The sequence below is a fragment of the Homarus americanus genome, unplaced genomic scaffold (genome assembly GCF_018991925.1).
Source record: "Homarus americanus isolate GMGI-L3 unplaced genomic scaffold, GMGI_Hamer_2.0 scaffold11302, whole genome shotgun sequence".
NCBI classification, from domain to species: domain Eukaryota; kingdom Metazoa; phylum Arthropoda; class Malacostraca; order Decapoda; family Nephropidae; genus Homarus; species Homarus americanus.
This window is the reverse complement of record NW_024736744.1, coordinates 1,843,106-1,866,974: the sequence shown is the minus strand read 5'-3', so window position 1 is coordinate 1,866,974 and position 23,869 is coordinate 1,843,106. Positions and strand designations below refer to the sequence as shown.

The following is a 23,869-nucleotide window of genomic DNA, read 5'->3' as shown; positions in this document are numbered from 1 at the left end:
GTAAATAACGCTGGTAAACAAACATAACCAGTCCCTACACCTCTTTTGTTCACGTTAAGCTCCTCTGCTCCTCATTCTAGATCATTACGTTAACTCCTCGATAATTAGAATGTTTCCCTGTACCCTAACTCAGACTGTACCGTGAGTAGAATGTTTCCCTGTACCCTAACTCAGACTGTACCGTGAGTAGAATGTTTCCCTGTACCCTAACTCAGACTGTACCGTGAGTAGAATGTTTCCCTGTACCCTAACTCAGACTGTACCGTGAGTAGAATGTGTGTCCACTCTAAAGAATTAATCAGATTTAGTGCTTGTTTCTCTTACTAATGATACTAACTGAAAGTATCTATATAAATTCGAGTCTCAGTGAACTATAAACGCCACTTTGAACAGCCCAATCGTACAGTTAAACAGTTAGGGGCTTTATTACAGACAGTCAGACAATTACGAGGAAAATTTCACTTACGAATCTTTCTAAACTCGAATACCTCAGATCGTTGATGACAAAAACAACAAAGTCACAAATGCCAGGAATATGGTGTGTGTGTGTGTGTGTGTGTGTGTGTGTGTGTGTGTGTGTGTGTGTGTGTGTGTGTGTGTGTGTGTGTGTGTGTGTGTGTGTGTGTGTGTGTGTGTGTGTGTGTGTGTGTGTGTATGTGTGTGTGTGTGTGTGTGTGTGTGTGTGTGTGTGTGTGTGTGTGTGTGTGTGTGTGTGTGTGTGTGTGCCGTGATTTACTGTCTGTCCTTGTCATTAATTTTCCTTTAAGTGGTTCAGTGTGGGTGGAGGAGAGGCAGTGTGTCTCTACAATAACAATGATTAAAATAAAATAATAAATACCATCTTTATCAACATTATTAATTAAAACTCCAATATAAGGAAAGTTACGAAATTAACTAAATTAATATATATTACCTTTATTTCTTTAAATATTGGTGCTTTAGTTGTTATTAAGTACCAATAACATAACATTACGTATTAAAAACTAACTAGAGTACAAATATTATCAAAGTAAGTAATGATAGGATGATTGTTCTGATGATTAGTCTTAGTCTTAGAGTCTTTGGAGCTAGTTACTTGGGTCTTAAGTGTACGGAGAAGTAGGCTCATCAAGCAGGCGGGAAAGGAAGGCATAATTTATGCTTGTCATTAGAGGAAGTCTTGGAGAGGGGAGGGGAGGGGATGTGGTGGAGAGGGAGGAGGAAGGTAGGGGAGAGGGGTGTGGCTAATGGGGAGAGGAGGAAGGATTTGGTAGAGGGGTGGGGACAGGAGAGGCAAGAAGGATAGAGGGAGGGAAGGAAGGAGAATTTGTAGGTAGAGGGAAGGGGAAGAGAGAGAGGAGATGGAAAGGGGTGTGTAAAAAGGTGAAAGAAAATTGGAGGAATTGTATACATGGGAGGAAGGGAGGGATGGGAAGAGGGAGGAAGGGAAGGGAGGAAAGGAAAAAAAGAGAGGTAGGAGTTTGAATGCTACAACAGCAAAAAAACTTATTTATGGACACAGTGCAGACGGAAAATAAGAAGTTAGAGAGGCGTCTGTTTTTGTATACATCTATTGGGTCTCTCTCTCTCTCTCTCTCTCTCCTCTCTCTCTCTCTCTCTCTCTCTCTCTTCTCTCTCTCTCTCTCTCTCTCTCTCTCTCTCTCTCTCTCTCCTCTCTCTCTCTCTCTCTCTTCTCTCTCTCTCTCTCTCTCTCTCTCTCTCTCTCTCTCTCTCTCTCTCTCTCTCTCTCTCTCTCTCTCTCCTTTTTACATTTTTTCCGACAGACTTTCCCTACCTTGACAACAGATTTAATTTAAGAACAAAACAACCAACGAATTCTGCGAGGAGAAAACCACGACATTTCGCAATTGGACTGAGAAGTTCTGGAATGAATTTACTTCAGACTTCATGAAGGTTCTAACGAGAATATAAAGGCAGGATATTTCACCTCCCCCTCTCCTCCTCCCTCCTCCTCCCTCCCCCATCCCCTCAGAAACATGTCAGGGGGCCAAGTCACCACCACGTTCTGGACATGTTCTGGCCTCAACAATAACATTGCGGGGTCGAGGAACCTAAACACAATATGATTCTAAGAGCGATGATACATGATTCGAGGATCTCTCTCTCTCTCTCTCTCTCTCTCTCTCTCTCTCTCTCTCTCTCTCTCTCTCTCTGGGATGGATGGAGAGAGTGAGGAAAAGGAGGAATCGACACAACCACACACACAATGATCCGGGGTGACAGTGGTAGCGAACCTGCGTCGCCTCCCTTACCAGGATTACTGATGAGTTTGGTGGTCCAATAGAAAGTTTCCTCCGTGTCTTTACAGAGAAAGGAACCTCCGATGGGCCAGATGACCAATGTGGACAGGGAGACAGACGGATAAGTTTTTATATATAAATTTCTATAGTCAATTTACTGAGAAATATATATTAAACTATATATTTAATTTATTTTGTCGAGTTAATTGAATCTAATGAATTCTCATGACAGGTTAAAGTTAGCTATATTGTCCAAAGAATTTAGCATAAGGAACTAATTGGATTATATTATACATCAACTTACATGTATCCACAAATCGCCATTATATTCCAACAAACTAGCAATACCTTCCATTATATTCCAACAAACTAGCGATACCTTCCATTTTATTCCAACAAACTAGCGATACCTTCCATTATATTCCAACAAACTAGCGATACCTTCTATTATATTCCAACAAACTAGCGCTACCTTCCATTATATTCCAACAAATCGTCAATGTATTTCACTAAATCAAAAATAACTAATTAAGGAAAAAATAATCGCCAAATATTCCAACAAATTTTTAATATCTTCCAATCCTCATAAAAAAAACCTCCACTAGAATCCAACAAATCGTGAATATTATTTTAGCTAATCGTAGATAACATTCCAACAAACCATTAATAATAACTCATGATAAGAGATAAAACTGCAAAGATGATGGAAGCAGAACGGAAGTAAATGACCCTTTTCACCCCCCACCCTCATCCCTTTACCCCTTACCCCTTCCCCCTTACCCCCTCCACCATCCTCCTTACCCCTTACCCTCCTATTAACACATTTTATTGACGTCACATCTTCTGATTACTTTTTTTACGACTTTGGGAGGAGATTCTTATTGTCTGACGATGACCACTGAGACGGATCATAAATGCTGATAAAAACTTGTAATAAAATGATCCGTTTTCTCTTATTGTGACGAGTTTTTTTTTTATATCCCTAACTAAGATAAATATTTCTAAGATCATTTTTTTTTTTTTAGTTTTTAGTTTATTGTGTATGTTTTTAGTGTTGGTTTTTATAGTACATACTCCTCTTCTCTCTTCCACACACACACCTCTGTATGTCCTATCACCAGAAGCCATAACTAGTGTTGTCAATATTGCAGACGGGCCGGTGTGGTTGAGGGTACCGAATGGGAGGATGGATGTGCTGGAGGGTGACGAACTGACCATCACAGCCAAAGCCGCCGCCAACCCCGGCCCTGTCACGTAAGTTCTGCCCTGGTTTGGAAATTTCTTTACTTCGTCAGGTAATTGTTTGTTTCGTTAGGTTTGTCAAGTTGGTCCTATTTTTTGTCAAGTAGGTCCTGTTTTTTGTCAAGTAGGTCCTGTTTTTGTCAAGTAGGTCCTGTTTTTTGTCAAGTAGGTCCTGTTTTTGTCAAGTAGGTCCTGTTTTTGTCAGAGATCCTGGCTTCATCAGATAATTAGATTCTGTCATCGCTGAGGAAGAATTGACTTTGTCAGGTAGATTTTGGCTTCATCAGGAAGGGGCCTTAATGTCATCAAGCTAATCCTGGCCTCGTCACCAAATATAGATTGTGGCCCTGCAAGGTAGATCTTCTCTCTTCTACAGCTCTTAATTACAGGTAGAAACTCTTAATTACAGGTAGATACTAAACTGTAGAAATACGGCCAGAAACGATGTATTGGCTACCTCAGTCGACTTACAGGTTATTGAAACATGATTACAGGTACAGCTGGTGGCGGGGGAGTGAAGAGGTGGGCGGGAAGGAGGGTAAAGACGGGGAGCTGAAACTCGGGGTCCTTCGTCGTCAGCAGACCCACAACTACACCGTCACCGCCCACAGTCCCCGAGGAACTCTTACTTCTGCCTTCTTCCTCAATGTTCTGTGTGAGTATTTATCATCATTTCCTCCTCCTCCTCCTCCTCCTCCTCCTCCTCCTCCTCTATCTCCAGCATCTATCCTCCTCCTTTTTTTCCTCAGTACACATTTTCTCCTCCTCCTCCTCCTCCTCTCATTCCTCTCTCCCCAACACCCTTCCTCCTCCCCCCCACCCCCACCCCTCCTCCTCCCTATCACCATCATCAGTATCACCATAACTATCATCATCATCATCATCACCATTATCATCATCACCATCATCATCATCATCTCTCACTATTATTATCTTTGTTCACGTCTCCCAGGATCTCATTGATCGCCCTCTACTGCACCCAGCAATTAGTCGTCCTGCAGTGATGTGAACTTCCTTAAAACCAAATCTGATTTTTTATTTCATCTCTCAGCATCCAGTGAATTCTCTCCCTCCCTACCTCTCCTTCCCTCTCTCCATCCCTCCCTTCCTCTCCCTCCCTCTCTCCCTCCCTCCCTCCCTCCTAGACGCGGGATATGTTGGTTATGCAAGGAACGCTGTATGTTTCAGGCAGAAGATATCAGAACAATGGCTTTGATGAATATTCTGCCGATCTGCCCTGACGAAGATAAGAAATACATGCTAACTGAGTCTACTTTGTGTTCTACTGAATGTGTTGCTGTAGTCATCTAACACACACACACACACACACACACACACACACACACACGAATATTGTAGTACTTTTATTTTATTTTTTTTTTGAGATAATGTTGACTTTAGGTTTTGTTAAGGGAAAGTAATTGGTGTTTGATTGCCTCTCGAGTACTGTTCTTATTAAGGGATTTTGTTGAAGCTGAAATTTTTTATTGTTGTTTACTTTTTTATTTTTGTAATATTTTGTTGTCATCTTAGACGGACCGGAAGATCTGATGACGAAGGAACAGGTTGTGGTGGAAAATGGAGGCTCGACCACCATCCTCTGCTCTGCTGTTGGCAACCCCTCACCTAACATCACCTGGTCTAGGAACGCTGACAACACCAGGTAAGCTTATAACGTTACCACTGACAACACCATTGGTTAATGTGTCAACACCACTGACAACACCGCCGGTTAATGTGTCAACACCACTAATAACACCACCAGTTAATGTGTCAGCACCACTGACAACACCGCCAGTTAATGTGTCAACACCACTAATAACACCAGCAGGTAATGTGTCAACACCACTAACACCACCAGTTAATGTGTCAACACCACTAACAACACCACCAGTTAATGTGTCAACACCACTAACAACACCACCAGTTAATGTGTCAACGCCACTAACAACACCACCAGTTAATGTGTCAACACCACTAACAGCACCACCAGTTAATGTGTCAACACCACTAACAACACCACCAGTTAATGTGTCAATGCCACTAACAACACCACCAGTTAATGTGTCAACACCACTAACAACACTACTCAGTTAACAAAATAACACCACTAACACCACCAGTTAATGTCAACACCACTCAATAACACTACCAGTTAATGTGTCAACACCACTAACAACACACCAGTTAATGCGTCAACACCACTAATAACACCAATTAGTTAATGTGTCAGCACCACTGACAACACTGCCAGGTTAATGTGTCAACACCAATAACACCTCAGCAGGTAATGTCAACAATTCACTCAACACCACCAGTTAATGTGTCAACACCACTAACACATCACCAGCACGTCAACACCACTAACAACACTACACCAGTTAATGTCAACGCCACTCACCAAATACCACCAGTTAATGTGTCAACACCACTAACAACACCACCAGTTAATGCCAACACCACTAACAACATCACCAGTTAATGTGCTCAATCACCACTCGCTAACAACACCACCAGTTAATGTGTCACCGACCACTCAATTCCACTCAGTTAATGCAAGGTCAACACCACTAACAACACCACCAGCACGTCACCACTAACAACACCACTGTTAATGTGTCAACACCACTAACACCATCTGTGCCAATGTCAACACCACTAACAACACCAGCAGTTAATGTCACACCACTCAACAACACCACCAGTTAATGTGTCAACACCAATTAACAACACTACCAGTTAATGTGTCAGCACTAGTTTTGATAACACTGCTGTTAATGTCACCATTAATAACAACAGCAGGTAATGTGTCAACACCACTTAACACCACCAGTTAATGTGTCAACACCACTAACAACACCACCAGTTAATGTGTCAATGCCACTAACAACACCACCAGTTAATGTGTCAACACCACTAACAACACCACCAGTTAATGTGTCAGCACCAACTAAAAACACCACCAGTTAATGTGTCAACACCACTAACAACACCACCAGTTAATGTGTCAACACCACTAACAACACTATGTTCTCAATCACAGAAGTAAGTTATAAGGAACGAGTGTGTTGGAACTGGGTGGTTTAGAGAGAGAGAGAGAGAGAGAGAGAGAGAGAGAGAGAGAGAGAGAGAGAGAGAGAGAGGCCTGGTACAGTAGCCTTGTATTAACTTACTCTCCTTTTAATTATATATTTCTCCCTCCTACCTTTTCTGTCTCCTTTTCCTGCCTCTCTGCCTACCTTTCCGAACTCCCTTCCCAATTCTCTCCCTCTCTCTTTCCCTCTCTCTCTCTCTCTCCCTTTATCCTTCTCTACATCCTTCCCTCCCTCCCATCCCCTCTCTCTTCCTCTCTTCACTCCCTCTTCCCTCCCTCCTTTTCATCTTCATTTACCCCCTCTTTCTCCTTTCTTTCTCCATCTTTCTTCCCTGCCCTCCCTCCCTCTTCCCTCCCTTCCTATCCCCCTTTTCTTTCTCCCCCTCTCTCTTCCGTTTCTTCCTTCCCTCTTTCTCCCTTCTTCAGCAGTGTGTTGGCGTGGGGCATTGGAGAGGCGCGCTTGGTGATGGAGTTAGCATCAAGGGGTGACACTGGCACCTACTACTGCTACGCCTTCAGCACTGTCGCCTCCATCCCTCCCGTCTCCTCTACTCTTATTGTTCAACGTGAGTGTTCTCTGTGTTCCAGTGTACATTAAAGTTTTTTCCTGTATCTTACTGTACTCTGACACTGTAAACTGTACCCTTGTATCCCAACACACACACTCTACTGTACCCTCACACACTCTACTGTACCCTCACACACTCTACTGTACCCTCACACACTATACTGTACCCTCACACACTCTACTGTACCCTCACACACTATACTGTACCCTCACACACTCTACTGTACCCAACACACACTCTACTGTACCCTCACACACTCTACTGTACCCAACACACACTCTACTGTACCCTCACACACTCTACTGTACCCTCACACACTCCCCACTGCACCCCTCACACAATATACTGTACCCCACACCCCACTGTACCCTCACACACCCATTGCACCCCACACACTCCCACTGCACCCCACACACTCTATTGTACCCTCAACACACCTACTGCACCCAACACACACTTTACTGTACCCCACACACTCCACTGTGCCTCCCACACTTTACTGCACACACCCCACTGTACCCTCACACACCCCATCAAACACACACCTACTGCACCCTCACACCCCACTGCACCTCACACACTCTACTGTACCTCACACACACCTACTGCACCTCACACACACTCTACTGTACCTCACACAATATATACTGTACCACACACTATAACAGCCCTCACACACCTCTACTGTACCACACACACTAACTGTACCCTCACACACTCTACTGTACCTCACACACTCTCTACTGTACCCTCACACACTTTTGCTTGCACCACACACCTACTGTACCCTCACACACTCACTGTACCTCACACTATACTGTATCCTCACACACTCTACTGTACCACACACTCTACTGTACCCTCACACACTCTACTGTACCCAACACACACTCTACTGTACCCTCACACACTCTACTGTACCCTCACACACTTTACTGTATCCAACACACACTCTACTGTACCCTCAAACACTCTACTGTACCCTCACACACTCTACTGTACCCTCACACACTGTACCCTCACACACTCTACTGTACTCTCACACACTGTACTAGTTAATCTCAGTCTTCTCGTAACATCAGCTGAAATCTAGAACAAATATCTTGTGTAATAAGCTTGTTCTGTTCTTGGGTTATATTCCATCATCACTCATCTCAGAGGCGCCTTGGTGGAGGAACGACATTCCTGACGAAGTTCTGGGAGGCTCGTGGGCGGCGGTGGGTGGTAGTGGGCGGGTGGAGTGTCGTGTGAGGGCAGCTCCACCGCCCACCTTCCACTGGGCGACCCAAGATGGACGAGAGATTACGTCTGGGCATAAGTACACCGTGGAAAAACCCCAGGTACTGTGTCACCCCCAGGTACTGTGTCACCCCAGGTACTGTGTCACCCCCAGGTACTGTGTCACTCCCAGGTACTGTGTGTGTCACCCCAGGTACTGTGTCACCTCCAGGGTGTCACCCTCCAGGTACTGTGTCACCCCCCAGGTACTGTGTCACCCTCCAGGTACTGTGCCCCCAGGTACTGTGTCACCCCAGGTACTGTGTGTCACTCCCCAGGTACTGTGTCACCCCCAGATTGCGTCATCCCCCAGATAGTGTCACCCCAGATAGTGTCACCCCCCAGGTAGTCACCCCCACCCCCAGGTAGTCACCCCCACCCCCAGGTAGTCACCCCGAGGTAGTGTCACCCCCAGACAGTGTCACCCCCAGGAAGCGTCTGCATTGTTTTCACTCATTCCTTCTGTTACAAACTTTTCTTATGTCCAATTCTTTCTTTTCTTTCCTTTTATTTATACAGTTTATTTATTTTTTACCCTTTTTATTTATATCTGTCATTGTTATTCTCTTTTATTTGTTCTCGCTCTCCATGTATATATATATATATGTAGCCACTATTTTTCTTCTCTTTTATTTTAGGTTTTCCATTTTTCCATTTATATATATTATTTATTGTTATTAATGTACACTTGCCAGGCTCAGGTCGTGACGTGGGTCATGTATCGGCAGGAATCAATAGCCAGGGCGTGACGTGCGAGGCTCCTGAAGGGAAAATATCGCACCAATTTACCGACCCGACAGGACTACACCATCCCGGGTCCTGTTGCGGCCAGTCTCGGCTAAATTCTTTTTCCGGGAGATTTATCGAGGTTCGAACCAGCGCCCCTCAGGTGTCTGGTGAGCTCCGGTGGCCAGAAACTGAAAAACTCACATGTATGCAGCCATGACATGTCTCGGCTGGTGAGCGTCAGGTGTCAGAATGTGATTTTCTCAAAATTTGTAAACGCATGATGTATTGTGATTGGTTCTTGTCCGCCGTGTCGTCCACCAATCAAAATTCATTAATTACACTGTCTAAATTATGAATGGTGTCACCTGTCCCCTCGCCATAACAGATCACTTACCACCAGCGAGTAAATCAAAATAAAATTCCAAATTTATTTATTTTTTTGCAAGATTGACTTAAAATAAACATTGACACGCGAAAAGAATGAAAATAACATCTTCTCCATTACTCAAGACAGATCATAAAAGGATAAAGCTCGTACACCGCAAGACGAGACGCACTACACTACATGTTTTAGGGAGTTTCAACGTTTTATGTCCTAGGTTGAACACAAAAACATAATTACGATTTTGTTTTTTGTGTCTTGGGTGACTTAAAGGGGGATTTCTAGTCACAAAACACCGCAAGGGATCATGACAACACGATCAACTTGAGTGAGGAAGAGGATTGAGGTTCTGGTGTAGTAGTATCGAACACCACATTGTTTCAGGGGCTGCCAACCTGTTATGCTCTCACCATTATTTCTCTCTTCCCGATCATTAATCTCCCTGGTCTCCCCCGGCAGCTGTCTGACGGGGTGGTGGAGTGGAGGTCGGTGTTGGAGGTGAGGGGGGTGACGGCCCGGGACTACACTCACTACACCTGCACGGCCACCAACCCCCTGGGGAAACACTCCTCCCTTCTGGCCCTCACCCCGCCCCTACCTCCCGCAACACCCCTACACCTCACAGTGAGTCCGCCTGTGTCTTATCTGGTAATTTCTCTAATGTAATAAACTTACCTAACTTTAATTTGTGTTTGTCTTTATAATAAAACTGTCGACAACATTCAGTAATTCACCCATTTATCCTGTATATATATAATCAATACTATCTAAGTCTGTTTACTGACTTGTATGCTTTCTCTTGATCAGTAACACACCAAGAAAACTAATTATTTTTTAGAGATATTTCTTAATACAAACACCTGATTCACACCTGAGGTAGGAACACCTGCTAACCGGAACCAATTAACCCGTTACCTCTCGATGCTTATCTCACGCCAGGTAGGCAACGTGACCAGTGGCCAGGTGTGGCTGTACTGGAAACCCAACCTGTCCCGCAGTGTTCCCTCGGGGTACATCGTCAGGTACTGGAAGACCGGAGACACTGAATACCAGGTAGTGTGATGGAGTACAGTGGTGATGTATTAGAAACTATAGTGTAACAAGAGTGAAGTTACAGTCTGATACAATGAAGTATAACCGGAGTATGATAATGCCGTATGTGTATAAAATGTATATGGTGGACGCCAGTGGGTCAATGCCCAACGTTCGTTTATTCTTGCAGTTTGTAAACGTGTCTGGAGGGGAGAGGACGGCAGCAGTGGTGGAGGAGCTGGCAGGCGGCACCAAGTACTCCCTAACCTTACAGGCGTACAACCTGCAGGGCCGCTCTCCCCACACCTCTCCCCCACTCACTGCTGTCACCCTCGGTAAGTGAGAGGGGAGCTTTTCTCATCACGCACGTTAACAATTACACACTTAGAGCTGGGAGAGGCTGATACCCCTACCACTCCCACTCCCCCACCCTCTCCCCCACCTCTCCCACCACTCCTCCCCCACCTCTCCCCTACCACTCCCTCCCCACCCTCTCCCCACCCCTCTCCCTACCACTCCACCCCACCCTCTCCCTCTCCCCACCCTCTCCCCTACCACTCCCCCCCCACCCCTCTCCCTCCCCCCCACCCCTCTGCCCCTACCCCCTCCCCACCCTCTCCCTACCCTCCCTCCCCCACCCCTCTCCCCACCCTCTCCCTCCCACTCCCTCCCCCACCCCTCTCCCCCACCCCTCTCCCCCACCCTCTCCCCACCCTCCCCCACCCTCCCCCACCCCTCCCCTCCCTCCCCCCCCCTCTCCCTACCCTCCCTCCCCCCCTCTCCCCTACCCTCCCCTCCCCCACCTCTCCCCACCCCTCTCCCCTCCCTCCCCACTCCCCACCCCTCTCCCCTACCCTCTCCCCTACCACTCCCCTTCCTCTTAAGTTTGAGCAATATAATTACTGTTATTACATGATGATCAGCGCATGATTAATACCCTCTCCCAATCTCCCTCCCCCATCCCCCCCACCACCTTCCTCTACCCCACGTTATGTTCCTGGTGTGACATGAGCAGTGCCGGTGAGGATAGAAGGCCGCTGGGTGACGAGAGCATTGGCGTGGGTTTGCGTAGAGGCAGACGAAGATGGTGTGAGCAGGTGGAGAGAAGACCCTAAGTTAAGGTCAAGAATAACATGCAGAGGGTGTGAAGAGCTGTCACCGGGTAACCATGGCTAAGCTAACAAGCGTAAAAAGATGGTGATGATGATATTCGATGCATTACTAACACCTCTGACCATTACCTTCCTATGCTCCCATGTTTCTGTTACTTGATGATGGAAGGAGTGTATGAAGTGGAGCCATAGTGCAGATAATACACCTTTTACTGACAGAAAGACAGAAGGGTCGACTGGATGTGACCTGCAACCCTCACGAGAGACACCTTGGTGGGGAATGAAAAGAAACTCTTCAGATGGATTGTGTCGAAGAATCACATGTGACTAATATATTAAGTCGCAGGAATCATCACCTGCAGGTGTAGCAGAGAGTGCCAGCAGCAGCACTGATGGGGACGGCAGGTCGAGGGTGCCACGACTCATTCTGCTCATCATGACGCTGGCAGGGACCGCCCTCCTCGCTCTCAACATGGCCATCATCGCCTGCTTCGTCCGACGCCGCGCCGCCCACAACACCCGGGGCGTGTCAGGTGGGTCTTACTGCCAAGGACTTCATGGTGGGTCATTGAACTTACTGAACTTACTTTAAAAGATCATGTGAAAAATAGCAAAATTACTTGACCGATAATGTTGAAGGTAGGGAGACTTAACGAGCACAACACTTTAGAAATATTGAAGAAAAAACCTCAGTACTGTACAGTACTCCTCTACGCAGCCCCAACCGTCTGTACTTGGGCCCCGAGGCTAACTTTATTTTATAGATGTTTTATAGATATTTTTGATAAACAATACATATACAGTACATGTACAGTACATAAGGCATTTACACAATTTACATCTCCGGTGCTTAGACTGATTGAGAAACAAACATAAAAGAACCTTAGCACATTATATTTTGTTGGTCGCTAAAACAACACAGTACAAGACAAAATTTGTGTTGGTCCCTCAAGCACGGGGCTTGATGCCTCACGGGGCACCTCTCCCTGTAGCTACAACTGTTTATACTCGACTATTTTCCTTGGATCTGTTGTTCACTGTTTAGCGGAGTTAATACACGCTGATGATGTTCCTGATGATGTGTGTATTTTCTTCAGCTTCCTCGAGCAAAACGACGACCCTGGAGGTGTTCAGTCCAGCCACCACCCCGGGGGGCACCACCCAGGGGGACGAGCTGCCTCTCACCACCACCACCACCACTGACCTCACCAGCACCCTCGGGGGACAGGTAACATCACCCTGTGTTAGGGGATCGGTGGTAGATGCGGTACCGTTCTTGCCTCGCAAGCGAGATGTCACGGGTTCGATTCCCTGGCCGGTGGAAGTTGTTTGGACTTACTTCCTAGCCTCCATTAGTCCCTGTTCACCTAGCAGTAAAGTAGGTACCTGGTGTAAATCGAAAGTTGCGAATTCGTATTCAGGGAGTTGTTGGAGCTTCCAATAACTTCATGACGTAAACCACTGACTCTTCAGGCTTCTACGCCCTTAACACGTGAGACATAAAGGCAAGCATGAATTTAGCATGCTTCCCTGTTGGGCGCTGTAAACGCTTCTGCGCTTCACCTTACACAAGGATGTAGGGGGGTGCCCAATAAAAAAAAAAAAAAAAAACCTGTGTTACTTTGTAGGGAAGGGCAGAAGGCCTCAAAAAAAATTTGAAATATGATAATGTTTTAACTATCGGTGTTTACATAATGTAATGTTGAGTGAGTAGATCTGTTGCTTGGAGCTTCCAGATGGGTCGAGAACATTCACGTGTTTATGGAGTAATAATATGTAAAGTAAAGTACAGTAACATGATTAACATCCCTAAATTGTTTTCCTTCGAGATATATTATACAAATTTGTTGATTGAAGCTGAAATATTTGTACTATAGAGACAACTAGTATTTTGTTTGTCTCGGTCACGTCTGCTAGTGAAGGTTATCAGGTTTCACTTGGTAGTTGATATTTGTTTACTTAAGAACATTGCTTAACGAACCTGAATCGGTGAACTGTAAACGAATGATGGACAAGAACTGAAAGTAATCACTACCTGTGACTAAACACCAATAATTGTGTATTGTTGTATAGTATTTATTAAGCAGGTGTACATTGTGCGTCTAGTTAGGTGCGTGTACAGTATGTAGAACACATTTAAGAATTCTTTTTGTGTGTTCTTTAATAAACTTATTTTAATTAGACAGTATGATTTACACCAACATCTTGTTACAGAGAATAGAGTGTCAGACAACTACGAACGACTCAGAGCAGACGAGCCTCTTCCGTGGTGAGGTGGGAGGCACTCCTGTCTTAAGCCCAGTTGACGACCTATTGTCTAACACCAACTTTAAAGGCAGGACCAGGAGTCAACAGAACGGTCGAGTCCTGACACAGAACGGTGGCCACAATGTTCAGAAGTACCGGGACGACAGTTCTTACTATTACTCCCCCATACCACAAAACAGTTCTATCTCCGGTGACGACGGGGCCACAAGGCTCACCGGCAACCCTCCTGACGTATGTCCCACCACCTCTGACAGCAGAGGAACCCTCATCCGCAGGCACCAGCAGCCACAGCAGCGAGGCACTACGACAACCTGCCCAACAGAGCTCCCGGAAGGGCCTGTCACTCAGCACGTCACCGCACACACCCACCAGCCATTCCATTCCTCCTCCACCAACAAAGAGAACGTGTCCAGACAGTCACCTGGCGACAAATGCCATGAACACCATCCTAACAACCATCATCAACAACAAATTCAAAAACGATCTTCTCCGCGAGGTGTGGAGAGGCAGGAAGCACCAAGCCAGCAGGAACAGCAGTTGGACCCGTACTCGTATCCTCACTTTGACGTTGCTGCCACTGCCACAGGTAAACATACACTTGCAAGTTCCTTTGATCTTGGTGGTGACGATGTAAATTTACTAATCCCGCCTGTGTGTGCAATGAATAGTTGTACAAACAAAATTGTAACGACAAAATTATTGTCTTTCAGTATTATCCACTGAATAATTTATTTCAGGGTAGTACAATGTCAAGTGTGTATGAAGCGTGAATGTGTATATTAGTTATCTTGTTGATATTTTCCCCGAGTGTGTGGTGACAGTAATGGTTCTTCACCACAGGAGTGCCGGGCGGCTACGCCACTGTTGGGTCCCGCAAACACCGCCACACAGCGGCAACATTCTCCACTCTGCAACGTCCAGGAACCTCGCGACCCCACTCCATCCCTGTAGGGACAGCTCAGCAGACGCCCCCTGGGCTACAGAAGGCCACCCTTCCCCAGGGGCGCCACAGTCGCCAGCAGCCTCACCAAGACTCCACGGGTCACCAGCAACTATCGCGGGCTGGTGGTGGTGGAGGCAGCAGCACGGGGGCAGGCCAGGACGACAGCGGGTCCTCAGGCTACGGTGGCAGCCCTCACCAGGAAATGAGTGTCCCCAGCAGTGTTGGTACGACTACTGTTACCTTGGGGGAGAGCGGTTCACTCCTTCCCCATATGGCCGCTGTCATCTCTTTGCCACCCAACACTTCCAGCACCACACTCAGTAGACCTCGGCCGTCCTCCCAAGACGGCGCCAGGAAGACCAAACCTGAGTTGTCTATGTTGCTCACTAGAGATCCTCACAGTGGCGGCGTGAACAAGTAAACAGTTAGTGTTCATATGTGAAGATAAACATTAAACTAAGGAATTACAAGCATAGATCTCGGACTTTATCCTGAAGTTGCTAACCTGTAAGTGAGTCAGTGAGTGATTTAGTCAGTCCAAACGGAGGATTCTACACACATTCCATACATTCATTAATTCGCTCTCACACACTCCTTGATAGTGGTTCAGTGACCCAAACTGACCTGTGTTAGAAAATTAGGGTCATGATCAAGGTGGCGAGGCCAGTGCTCTTCCTCGTCCTACAGTTGACATTCCCTAAGTAATCCAGTATTCTATCTAGTAATTTTCTTGATATTATAATAAAATGTATCAAATACTTTTGCCTGTTCAGCCATCGTCACCAACCACAGCAATGTCACTATAGTGATTTTGATGCTTCACACAGCCTCAGTGTTGGTGATGCTTCACACAGCCTCAGTATTGGTGATGCTTCACACAGCCTCAGTGTTGGTGATGCTTCACACAGCCTCAGTGTTGGTGATGCTTCATGCAGCCTTAGTATTGGTGATGCTTCACACAGCCTCAGTATTGGTGATGCTTCAACTGTGACATCAACCTTGGTGTCCAGACGGCTGGCAGGGGTCACATACTGTCTAGGAACAAGGATTGTGACGGTGATCACCTCTTAAATAAGATCAACACTACACTCTCCAGGTGACCTCAGCTCCTCTAGGTTATACTGTAAGTCTATTGAATGAGATGTGAGTTAACGTGGGCCGAGGAGACAGGTGTGGTGGTGAGCAGAGGCGAGACTCACAGCTGAAACAATCGTAGGAATTTAGATTCTGTGTGGTAAGTTTTTGGAAAAGACTCAGAGCTTCACATTAATTGTTCTTCAATGATGAACATGTGTTATGAGATACTTATTTTTATATATGGGACTGTTGTGTGTACAAATAAAACTTGTATGTCCAACCTTACACTGTGGATTTATTCAATGCCCTTTATTTCGAGTTAGTTCCTGTATGTATGAAAACATACTCTAATAGGAATAGTTCCCGACAATATCTACTTTACCCAGATAGATATACACAATATACAGTAGCGTCATATTTTGCTAAATATGAAATCTTGTATAACCAAATAAAATTCCTATTAAAAGTGGTGTCCCTGTACTAAAGGGGTAGTGGAATAACTCGGTTGTGTGGACAGTTAAGATATTATCCCTAAATAATAATAAAATCATTCCTTTTCATAGATCACTTTACGCTTCCAAAGATACTATGGTCAGGACACAGGACTGTATGCCTTGAGCGGCTGTTTTATTATTAGTATTGATGGTGGTGCTTTTTTATAATCATATTTATTTATTATTTGTTGATGTACAAATAATTATGATAAAGGAATTCTTTAGTTTCGTCGGTTTTTTGTTGTACACCGACGTTGTTCTGTTTAGGTGGTCACGAGCTCTTCGCTGGTGGACAAAGTCACCAGATTCACCACGCAGTCCGCCCGTCACCTTTTAGATTTAGCGACTCGGTGCGTACGCTAGTGTACCTGCGCTTTGAGGTCCTCAAAGTACCTTCCTAGGGTGGAGAAATGGGAACCTTGCTGAAGCAAGACTTGGCTACACTAAGCTTCCTTACTTAAAGACAAAAACGAACTAAAAAAGTAACTGAACTTGCCTAGCTTATACTACAGACGGGCAAGGGGAGATCTGATTGAAGTGTAAAAGCATCTCAGAGGGCACTACTCTGTCGAGTGTCCTTAACTGGAGCTGGTGGACTCTCGCCCCACAAGGGGTCACATCTCAAAATTAAAGAAGCCGCAAGTCCAGAAAACTGTGAGGGATAACTTTTTCGGAGTGAGGGTTGTAAACTCTTGGAACAATCTACCAGAGAGTGCTGAGACGGCACCGAGTGTGAGCTCTTTCAAGACAAAGTTGCTAAGCTTGTTCCACTCGTCCACCACCCTATTTGTGAACCAGTTTCTTCCTATCTCCCTCCTAAACCTAAACTTATCCAACTTGAATCCGTTGCTCCGAGTCCTATCCTGCTCGGATATTATAAGAACTTTATCTATATCCCCTTTATTGATTCCTTTCACCCACTTAAATACTTCTATCATATCTCCCCGCACTCTTCGTCTTTCTAGGGAATGCAAGTTAAGTTTCTTTAACCTATCCTGATATGGAAGGTTTCTAAGTCCCGGAATCATTTTTGTCATTCTTTGCTGCACCGACTCTAGTGAATTTATATCCATTCTATAATAGGGGCACCAGAACTGAACCGCATAATCGAGGTGCGACCTGACTAGCGCAAGATATAGTTGCAATAAGACCTCTGCACTCTTGTTACTTACACTTCTAGATATAAAACCCAATACTCTGTTTGCCTTATTTCGAACATTAACGCACTGTTTTCTAGGCCGTAGGTCCGGGCTTACAAGTACCCCTAGGTCTCTTTCACAAGTCGACTTCTCTAGGTTGATGTTGTTAAGGCTGTATTCATTATAAGTATTTGTTCTTCCAATATTAAGTACGCTGCACTTGCTGGTGTTGAATTTCATTTGCCATTTTTCAGACCACCCCTGCAGTTTATTTAGATCCTCCTGTAATGCATTTGCATCCTGCCCTGAATTAATTTGCCGCCCTATTTTGGTGTCATCCTCAAACTTGCTTATGTCACTGCTGATCCCAGTATCTAGATCGTTTATGTAGATTATGAACAAGAGTGGGCCTAGTACTGACCCCTGGGGAACCCCACTGGTTACACGGCCCCACTCAGATTTTACACCATCTACGCTGACCCTCTGCGTTCTATCGGTGAGCCATGATTTTATCCAATTTAAAACTTCCCCTCGATACCATGAGCCTTAATTTTTCTCAGAAGCCTCTGATGCGGTACTCTGTCAAACGCTTTGCTAAAGTCTAAGTAAATAACATCGTAATTTTCGTCATTATCTACTACCTCGAAGACTTTCCTAAAAAACGTTTGTGTACCCATAATAAGAGAATTGACAACTCGCCACATACAGTATGCCACAGGGCCATGATTAACGTCAACATGATACGCTATTTCCTGTGAGCTTATGTTACAACATTTGTGTTTGATAAATGACATGTTTGTTTGTTTTATGAGTGAGAAACTGAAGATTACTTTAATAAGAAAAAGATACTTTCATTTGGTAGTTTAGTAGTTTTTATATTATTTGGATATAATATGTTGGCCTGAAGGTGTACAGTAGTTATGTTTACAAAAAATTGATTCTCAGGACAAAACAGTATTGGTTAATTATATCGGTTTAATTATAGCATTGATAAGAAGTAATAGTAGCTGTAGTGATATATTATAATAATATTATATACCTCTATAACGAGAACAGGTACTGCTACTACCACTAATAATAATAGTAATAATAATAATATTAATGAAAGGAAAGCACTAATAACGATACAACTAGGTTAGTTACTGCAATAACTATATCCTTTATATACGTAATTTCTAACTTTGTGAAGATAATTTGTTAATTTATAAAGGTCGCTATTAATCTATTATGATGATTTTTTAATTTGAAAAGGTGATTTGTTGATTAATTAAAGACGCCATGTAAGTTTGTAACGCTAACTTGATATATATAATAAGTGAAATGTAATAAATATTGAGAATATATGAGCTAGACACACACACACACACACACACACACACACACACACACACACACACACACACACACACTACACACACACACACACACACACACACACACTACACACACGTCATCTCGGCTGTATAACTTTGTACACTTTTCTCTCTTGCACAGTTTCATTGCCCTAAGACACAACACAGATGGAGAATAGAGAGAGAGGGCAGTTGATGGGGTCTGAGAGATAGAGGTGGGATGCAAGAGAGAGAGAGAGATAAGGAGAGGTGGTGTAAGAGAAAGTGGACGATAAAGAGAAATAGGGTAAGATTGAGAGAGGAGGGGAATAAAAAGAGAGGAGGGGAATAAAGAAAGAGGAGGAAAATAAAGAGATGTGGGGGAATAAAGAAAGAGAAGGAGAGGAAATAAAAGAGAAAGGAGAAACATACTCTAACAGGTTCATGTCGCAGTAAAAGCCATATACAAACTATTTTCACTACTGTGCGTTGATCCTCTGTCAACCATGGTGGCTTCTACAGGATGGTTGATGATGACTCCGTAAAGGCTGTTCTCGCTCTCGTGATGGGACTGCAGCTCGTCTAAGCTCATCCTGTCATCCGCTTGTTCGTTCTGCTGCCCAGGTCGTAGATGGGTCTTGACACTTCCTGAAGACCAACACAGCATATTAGTTGTCATCCATATATCTCACTCGATCCTTGTAAACAAACACGTCACGTCATTATCTACACACTTGATATATAGGTGAAAATTTATCATCAAAAAACAGAAAAATGTTGGTCACAATCTTCTGACGACTTAGCAACACCAAAAGGAAATTAATAACTTATTACGTTGTATAAATTATGAATGTTGTTGGTTCTTAACGGCCTGGTGTTTTAGATATTTTTCAAGACAACTGATGACTGTAAAATGAGAACCATATCTTTATATACCAATGGAGGATAAATACTGATGCCTTTTTTATATTCATCTTTATTATTAATTGATGAAAAACAGGTGTTGCATCTTTGTTTACCGATGAAAGAATAATATATACAACGTTTGTGTCTGTTAATTAGTAACACTGTGTATGTTTATTAAACTGATGGAGAGATTGTTGGATTATAATACAGAACATTGTAACAGACCTCCAGCTCCACCAACAGTACTACAGGAGATAAACTTAAATGTTTTCCTCACCAAGAAAGACATGTCATTTCTGAAGAATAAATACTGACTTCATCAACCGTGCGAAACTACAAAGGCTTTAAATATAACTTATCGTAATCGGTTATATTCAACTATGACTAATAATTGTACTTGATAGTTTATAAAAGTGTTTTACTGTACTAACATGGGAATATATTGTACTTACGTCGTCTTAGGCAAAGGATGATCAAGATGATAAATATGAAGGCAGCGACACTGAACACACCAATCAATATGTACTTAATGGGATCAGGACTGTGGAGGCTACCGTCGTGTGGAAGAGACGGGAGCTGTGGAGTAGGGAGAGACGGGAGCTGTGGAGTAGGGAGAGGCGGGAGCTGTGGAGTAGGGAGTGGGGAGTCCGTTCCTGCTGTGCTGTATGTCATATTGGTCGAGGTGAGGCACTCAGTGTTTGGGGCGCTGTATTTCCAACGAGAATTGCCTTTAGCCTTTACTACTATGCTCCAGAACCAGTTCAAATAATACAGATAAGAGCCTCGTTGCGACACAGGTGGAGAGGAGTCCACCTTGACTCTAAAGCTCCATTTGTCTATTCTGTCTTTGTCATGGTACACACTGACACTGAGTTTATACAACCTTAACTCGTCGATACCGAGTTTGTCCTTCTTAAACTCTACTGATTCAACACCGTTGTTTACTGTCAGTATTACAGCGACACTCTCAAAGCCTTCCAAAGGAAAAAAATAAAGATCGATGTTCATTCTCTCTACTTCAGCAACTTTCTTCCAGGACCGAGAGGTAACATTAACATCGTAATTACATTCACTTTCGCTCCTCCGCGGAATTATGCGTGGCAATGACTGAGTATATTCAACTTGGCTATCACTTGGTCGTTCGTCGTTTCGGATGTTCTTAGGTGGTGGGCGTGTCGTGGATGGACTCTCAAAACTTCTCGAGTTGAACGATGATGAAAACGTGAGGACCGGGGGCGAGGGGGAGGAGAGAAGAACCGATGGGAAGAGAACCATCACACACAGAGTCACGAGCGTCATCATGACCCTCCACTCTCTCTGACAGTCACTGGAAGTCTTGGGGGGAATTTCAACAAGTAATTTGTATACAACCAACTTTGTTAACTCCAGGGGATATCCTGTCCCCCCCCCCCCAACCACATAAGTCGGTTCATATCTGGAGCTGACGGATGTCTACCTACAAAAGGTCACCGTTAGAAGTTGAAGAAGCCACAAGTTTAAAAAATTGTTTGGACAAACTTTCTCGGAGTGAGGGTTGTAAACTCTTGGAACAATCTGCCAGAGAGTGTTGTGACAGCGCCGTGTGTGAGCTTGAGGGGTACGTTATGTTGGGATCACTCAGGATGGGATGGAGAAAGGAAACTCACAATGTGCTCTCTGTATACATGTTGTATTGGATGTACAATGCAGCTTGATGCTGGGAAGGCAGCATGGTTACAAGCGTTGAGTAGAGAGAGCTGGTTGGTGAGGGTGCTCAGAGGAGAACAAGCTTGTGGGTCGCCATGCTCGCCGGCAGGAGCGAGGACCGCCAGGCAGGCGGAGGAGGAGGAGGTGTTGCTTGTTGGTTGGTGTAGGCCGAAAGAGAGCGGTCACCACGAGGTCAGGTCTTGTATAGCGGAGGTAGGCGTAGTTGACCTCTGTCATGTAAGGCGGCGCTGGTTGACCTAGACCACGAGGCATAAATACACTGGGGAATTCGCGGGATCGGCTACTCGGCGACAAACAGCGTTTGTAGGGGAAGGATCCACTACAAGCTCATTCAAGACTTGGCAACACTGGCACAGGCTCAGACTTCAGATCAGGGCTACCTTTTTTAAGGGTATTCGTCTGTTACGTCATCTGCTAATGACGTTTACGGATGCCGTGACGTCAGTCTTCCGGAAATACGGAAATTTGATATATTTGTCTAATTTCTTGTCAGACAATGAATAAATATTAGTAAGAATAAATTACAATGCTTTTTCATTTATACCCATATCAAATATAATGTGAAATTAGAATTTGTTAGTCTGTGTGTGACGTGTAAAGTAACCGAAATGGTGAAGCCAAAAAGTGCGTGACAGAGACGTGACCGATCGCCCGGGCGGCTAGCGAGCCGACCTTTTGGTGAAGAGGATAAAAGTAAAAAGTAAAAACAAGGGAGGTCCAGTCTGTCCGTGTTCTTGTACAGTACAGTTATTTCCTAATGCCTTATTCCGCTGAACTTGAAAACCAAGAATCTTCAAACAACCTTCAGAGTTTTGGTAAGTTAATATTTGATTGCTCAAAAATTTTCAGGAGTTATTATAAATTCATTAATTCTTCATAATAAATAGAAAAGTTAACCATACAATATATACATATTTTCTTCTTTTCTTAGAAAATGTGCTTCTTAGTTAGGAGGGATAACTATATCAGATTTTGTGTGATAGTGATATTGTGATATCCTGCAATGGAACTACTGTACTGTACTGTACCTCCACAGTAAAAGTGAATGTTCATTACAAAATACTTTGAAACGAACATTTTCCTTACAGGAGATTTTGTGGTGTAGTTCTCATAGTTTTCTGAACTTGCGGCTTCTTCAATCTTGAGCTTTGACCCCTTGTGGGGCGAGCGTCCGCCAGCTCCAAGTTAGGACACTCGACAGAGTAGTGCCCCTTGAGATGCTTATACACCTCAATTAGGTCCCCCCTTGCCCGTCTGTAGTATAATCTAGGCAAGTTCAAGCGCTCCAACCTCTCAGGGTAGCTGAGGTGCCGAAGTGCAGGCACCAGTCTGCACTTTCAAGCTATATACGTATCTATCCAGCTCTGTTCTTAGTTTTGACAAATATCCATCACAACATAATAATGAAGACCCTGTGTGTGGTTCTGATACCTTATTACCTACAGGAAAATAATAAGGATTCTGGACCCTTTCAGAAAATTACTCGTCATATTTCTCTTGTACCTTACTACTGGACAGTAAAATCTGATACCATATAGTACCCGTGTTGTCTACAGTATACAGGCACACACATGATGAACTGTATATTTTCATAGTCGCTAATTATACTCGCTAATCCATTTATAAGCTTGTTTGATGATTTAATTGATTAACTCTTATTATTATTATTATTATTATTAAGTTACTTTCCAGTCTTTTTTTCATCCCTTATACAGTGGAATGACAATTTCACATTTATATATTAATCTTATTCATGTTATATTCCATGGTATTTGTGGTAAATTCCCAATAAAATTAAACCAAACTTGTGCCATCAACCTAAATAGACTTTAGCCTTGTCAATACTGTATAGTGTGGAGTATATAAATCTATTGACTAAATGTTTGCCGATGACGCTAATTTATTTCGGGAAATTATGAACCATGCTGACTGTGAAGAGCTGCAGAAGGACCTCTGTGGGCTCCAGGAATGGTCGAAGGAATGGCTGCTGAGGTTCAATGTCACGAAGTGTAAGAGGATGCACCTGGGGCGTACCAACGGTAAGGAGGCGTAGCATATGTCCCAACGGGATGAAGAAACTGCACTAGTTGAGACTGTGTTTGAGAAGGACCTGGGTGTGCATGTTGACAATGAGCTGAAGTTCTCGGGCCATTGTGAGAAGAAGGTAAATCAGGCAAATAAATTATTGGGTCTTATAAGAAGGTCGTTCAGATATCTAGACGGTCCGTCCCTCGTGACGATCTTCAGGAGTGAAGTGCTTCCCCATCTGGAGTACTGTCACCCCATCTGGTCCCCGAGATATGCTAGGGACTGTCAGTTGGTTGAA

The 23,869-nt window shown here is 44.2% G+C and overlaps 2 protein-coding genes across 3 annotated transcripts in view; one reads left to right on the top strand and one right to left on the bottom strand.

The window, feature by feature from the left end:
* LOC121872478 (nephrin-like) overlaps window positions 1–16,238 on the top strand; it is a 32,283-nt gene extending 16,045 nt beyond the window's left edge. Inside the window, exons 4-16 of the mRNA XM_042375267.1 lie at window positions 3,392–3,494; window positions 3,977–4,137; window positions 5,016–5,145; window positions 7,003–7,142; window positions 8,304–8,520; window positions 9,364–9,382; window positions 9,994–10,158; window positions 10,474–10,587; window positions 10,757–10,901; window positions 12,041–12,211; window positions 12,776–12,906; window positions 13,893–14,532; window positions 14,787–16,238. Coding sequence (XP_042231201.1) covers window positions 3,392–3,494; window positions 3,977–4,137; window positions 5,016–5,145; window positions 7,003–7,142; window positions 8,304–8,520; window positions 9,364–9,382; window positions 9,994–10,158; window positions 10,474–10,587; window positions 10,757–10,901; window positions 12,041–12,211; window positions 12,776–12,906; window positions 13,893–14,532; window positions 14,787–15,310 — 2,660 coding nt within the window. The 3' untranslated portion in view covers window positions 15,311–16,238. The remainder of the gene's footprint in view (window positions 1–3,391; window positions 3,495–3,976; window positions 4,138–5,015; window positions 5,146–7,002; window positions 7,143–8,303; window positions 8,521–9,363; window positions 9,383–9,993; window positions 10,159–10,473; window positions 10,588–10,756; window positions 10,902–12,040; window positions 12,212–12,775; window positions 12,907–13,892; window positions 14,533–14,786) is intronic.
* A 2,322-nt stretch (window positions 16,239–18,560) lies between these two features.
* LOC121872452 lies at window positions 18,561–21,197 on the bottom strand. 2 transcript variants are annotated; one of them, XM_042375218.1, is made up of 2 exons: window positions 20,289–21,197; window positions 18,561–19,574 (listed from the first exon to the last, which is right to left on the bottom strand). In XM_042375218.1, exons 1-2 carry the CDS (start codon window positions 21,136–21,138, stop codon window positions 19,519–19,521), a joined length of 906 nt encoding a protein of 301 aa, XP_042231152.1. In that variant the 5' UTR covers window positions 21,139–21,197; the 3' UTR covers window positions 18,561–19,518. The 2 variants fall into 2 exon arrangements, with proteins under 2 accessions (XP_042231152.1, XP_042231151.1); XM_042375217.1 differs by having other exon boundaries at window positions 18,561–19,578; window positions 20,289–21,196.
* Window positions 21,198–23,869: the final 2,672 nt, after the last annotated feature.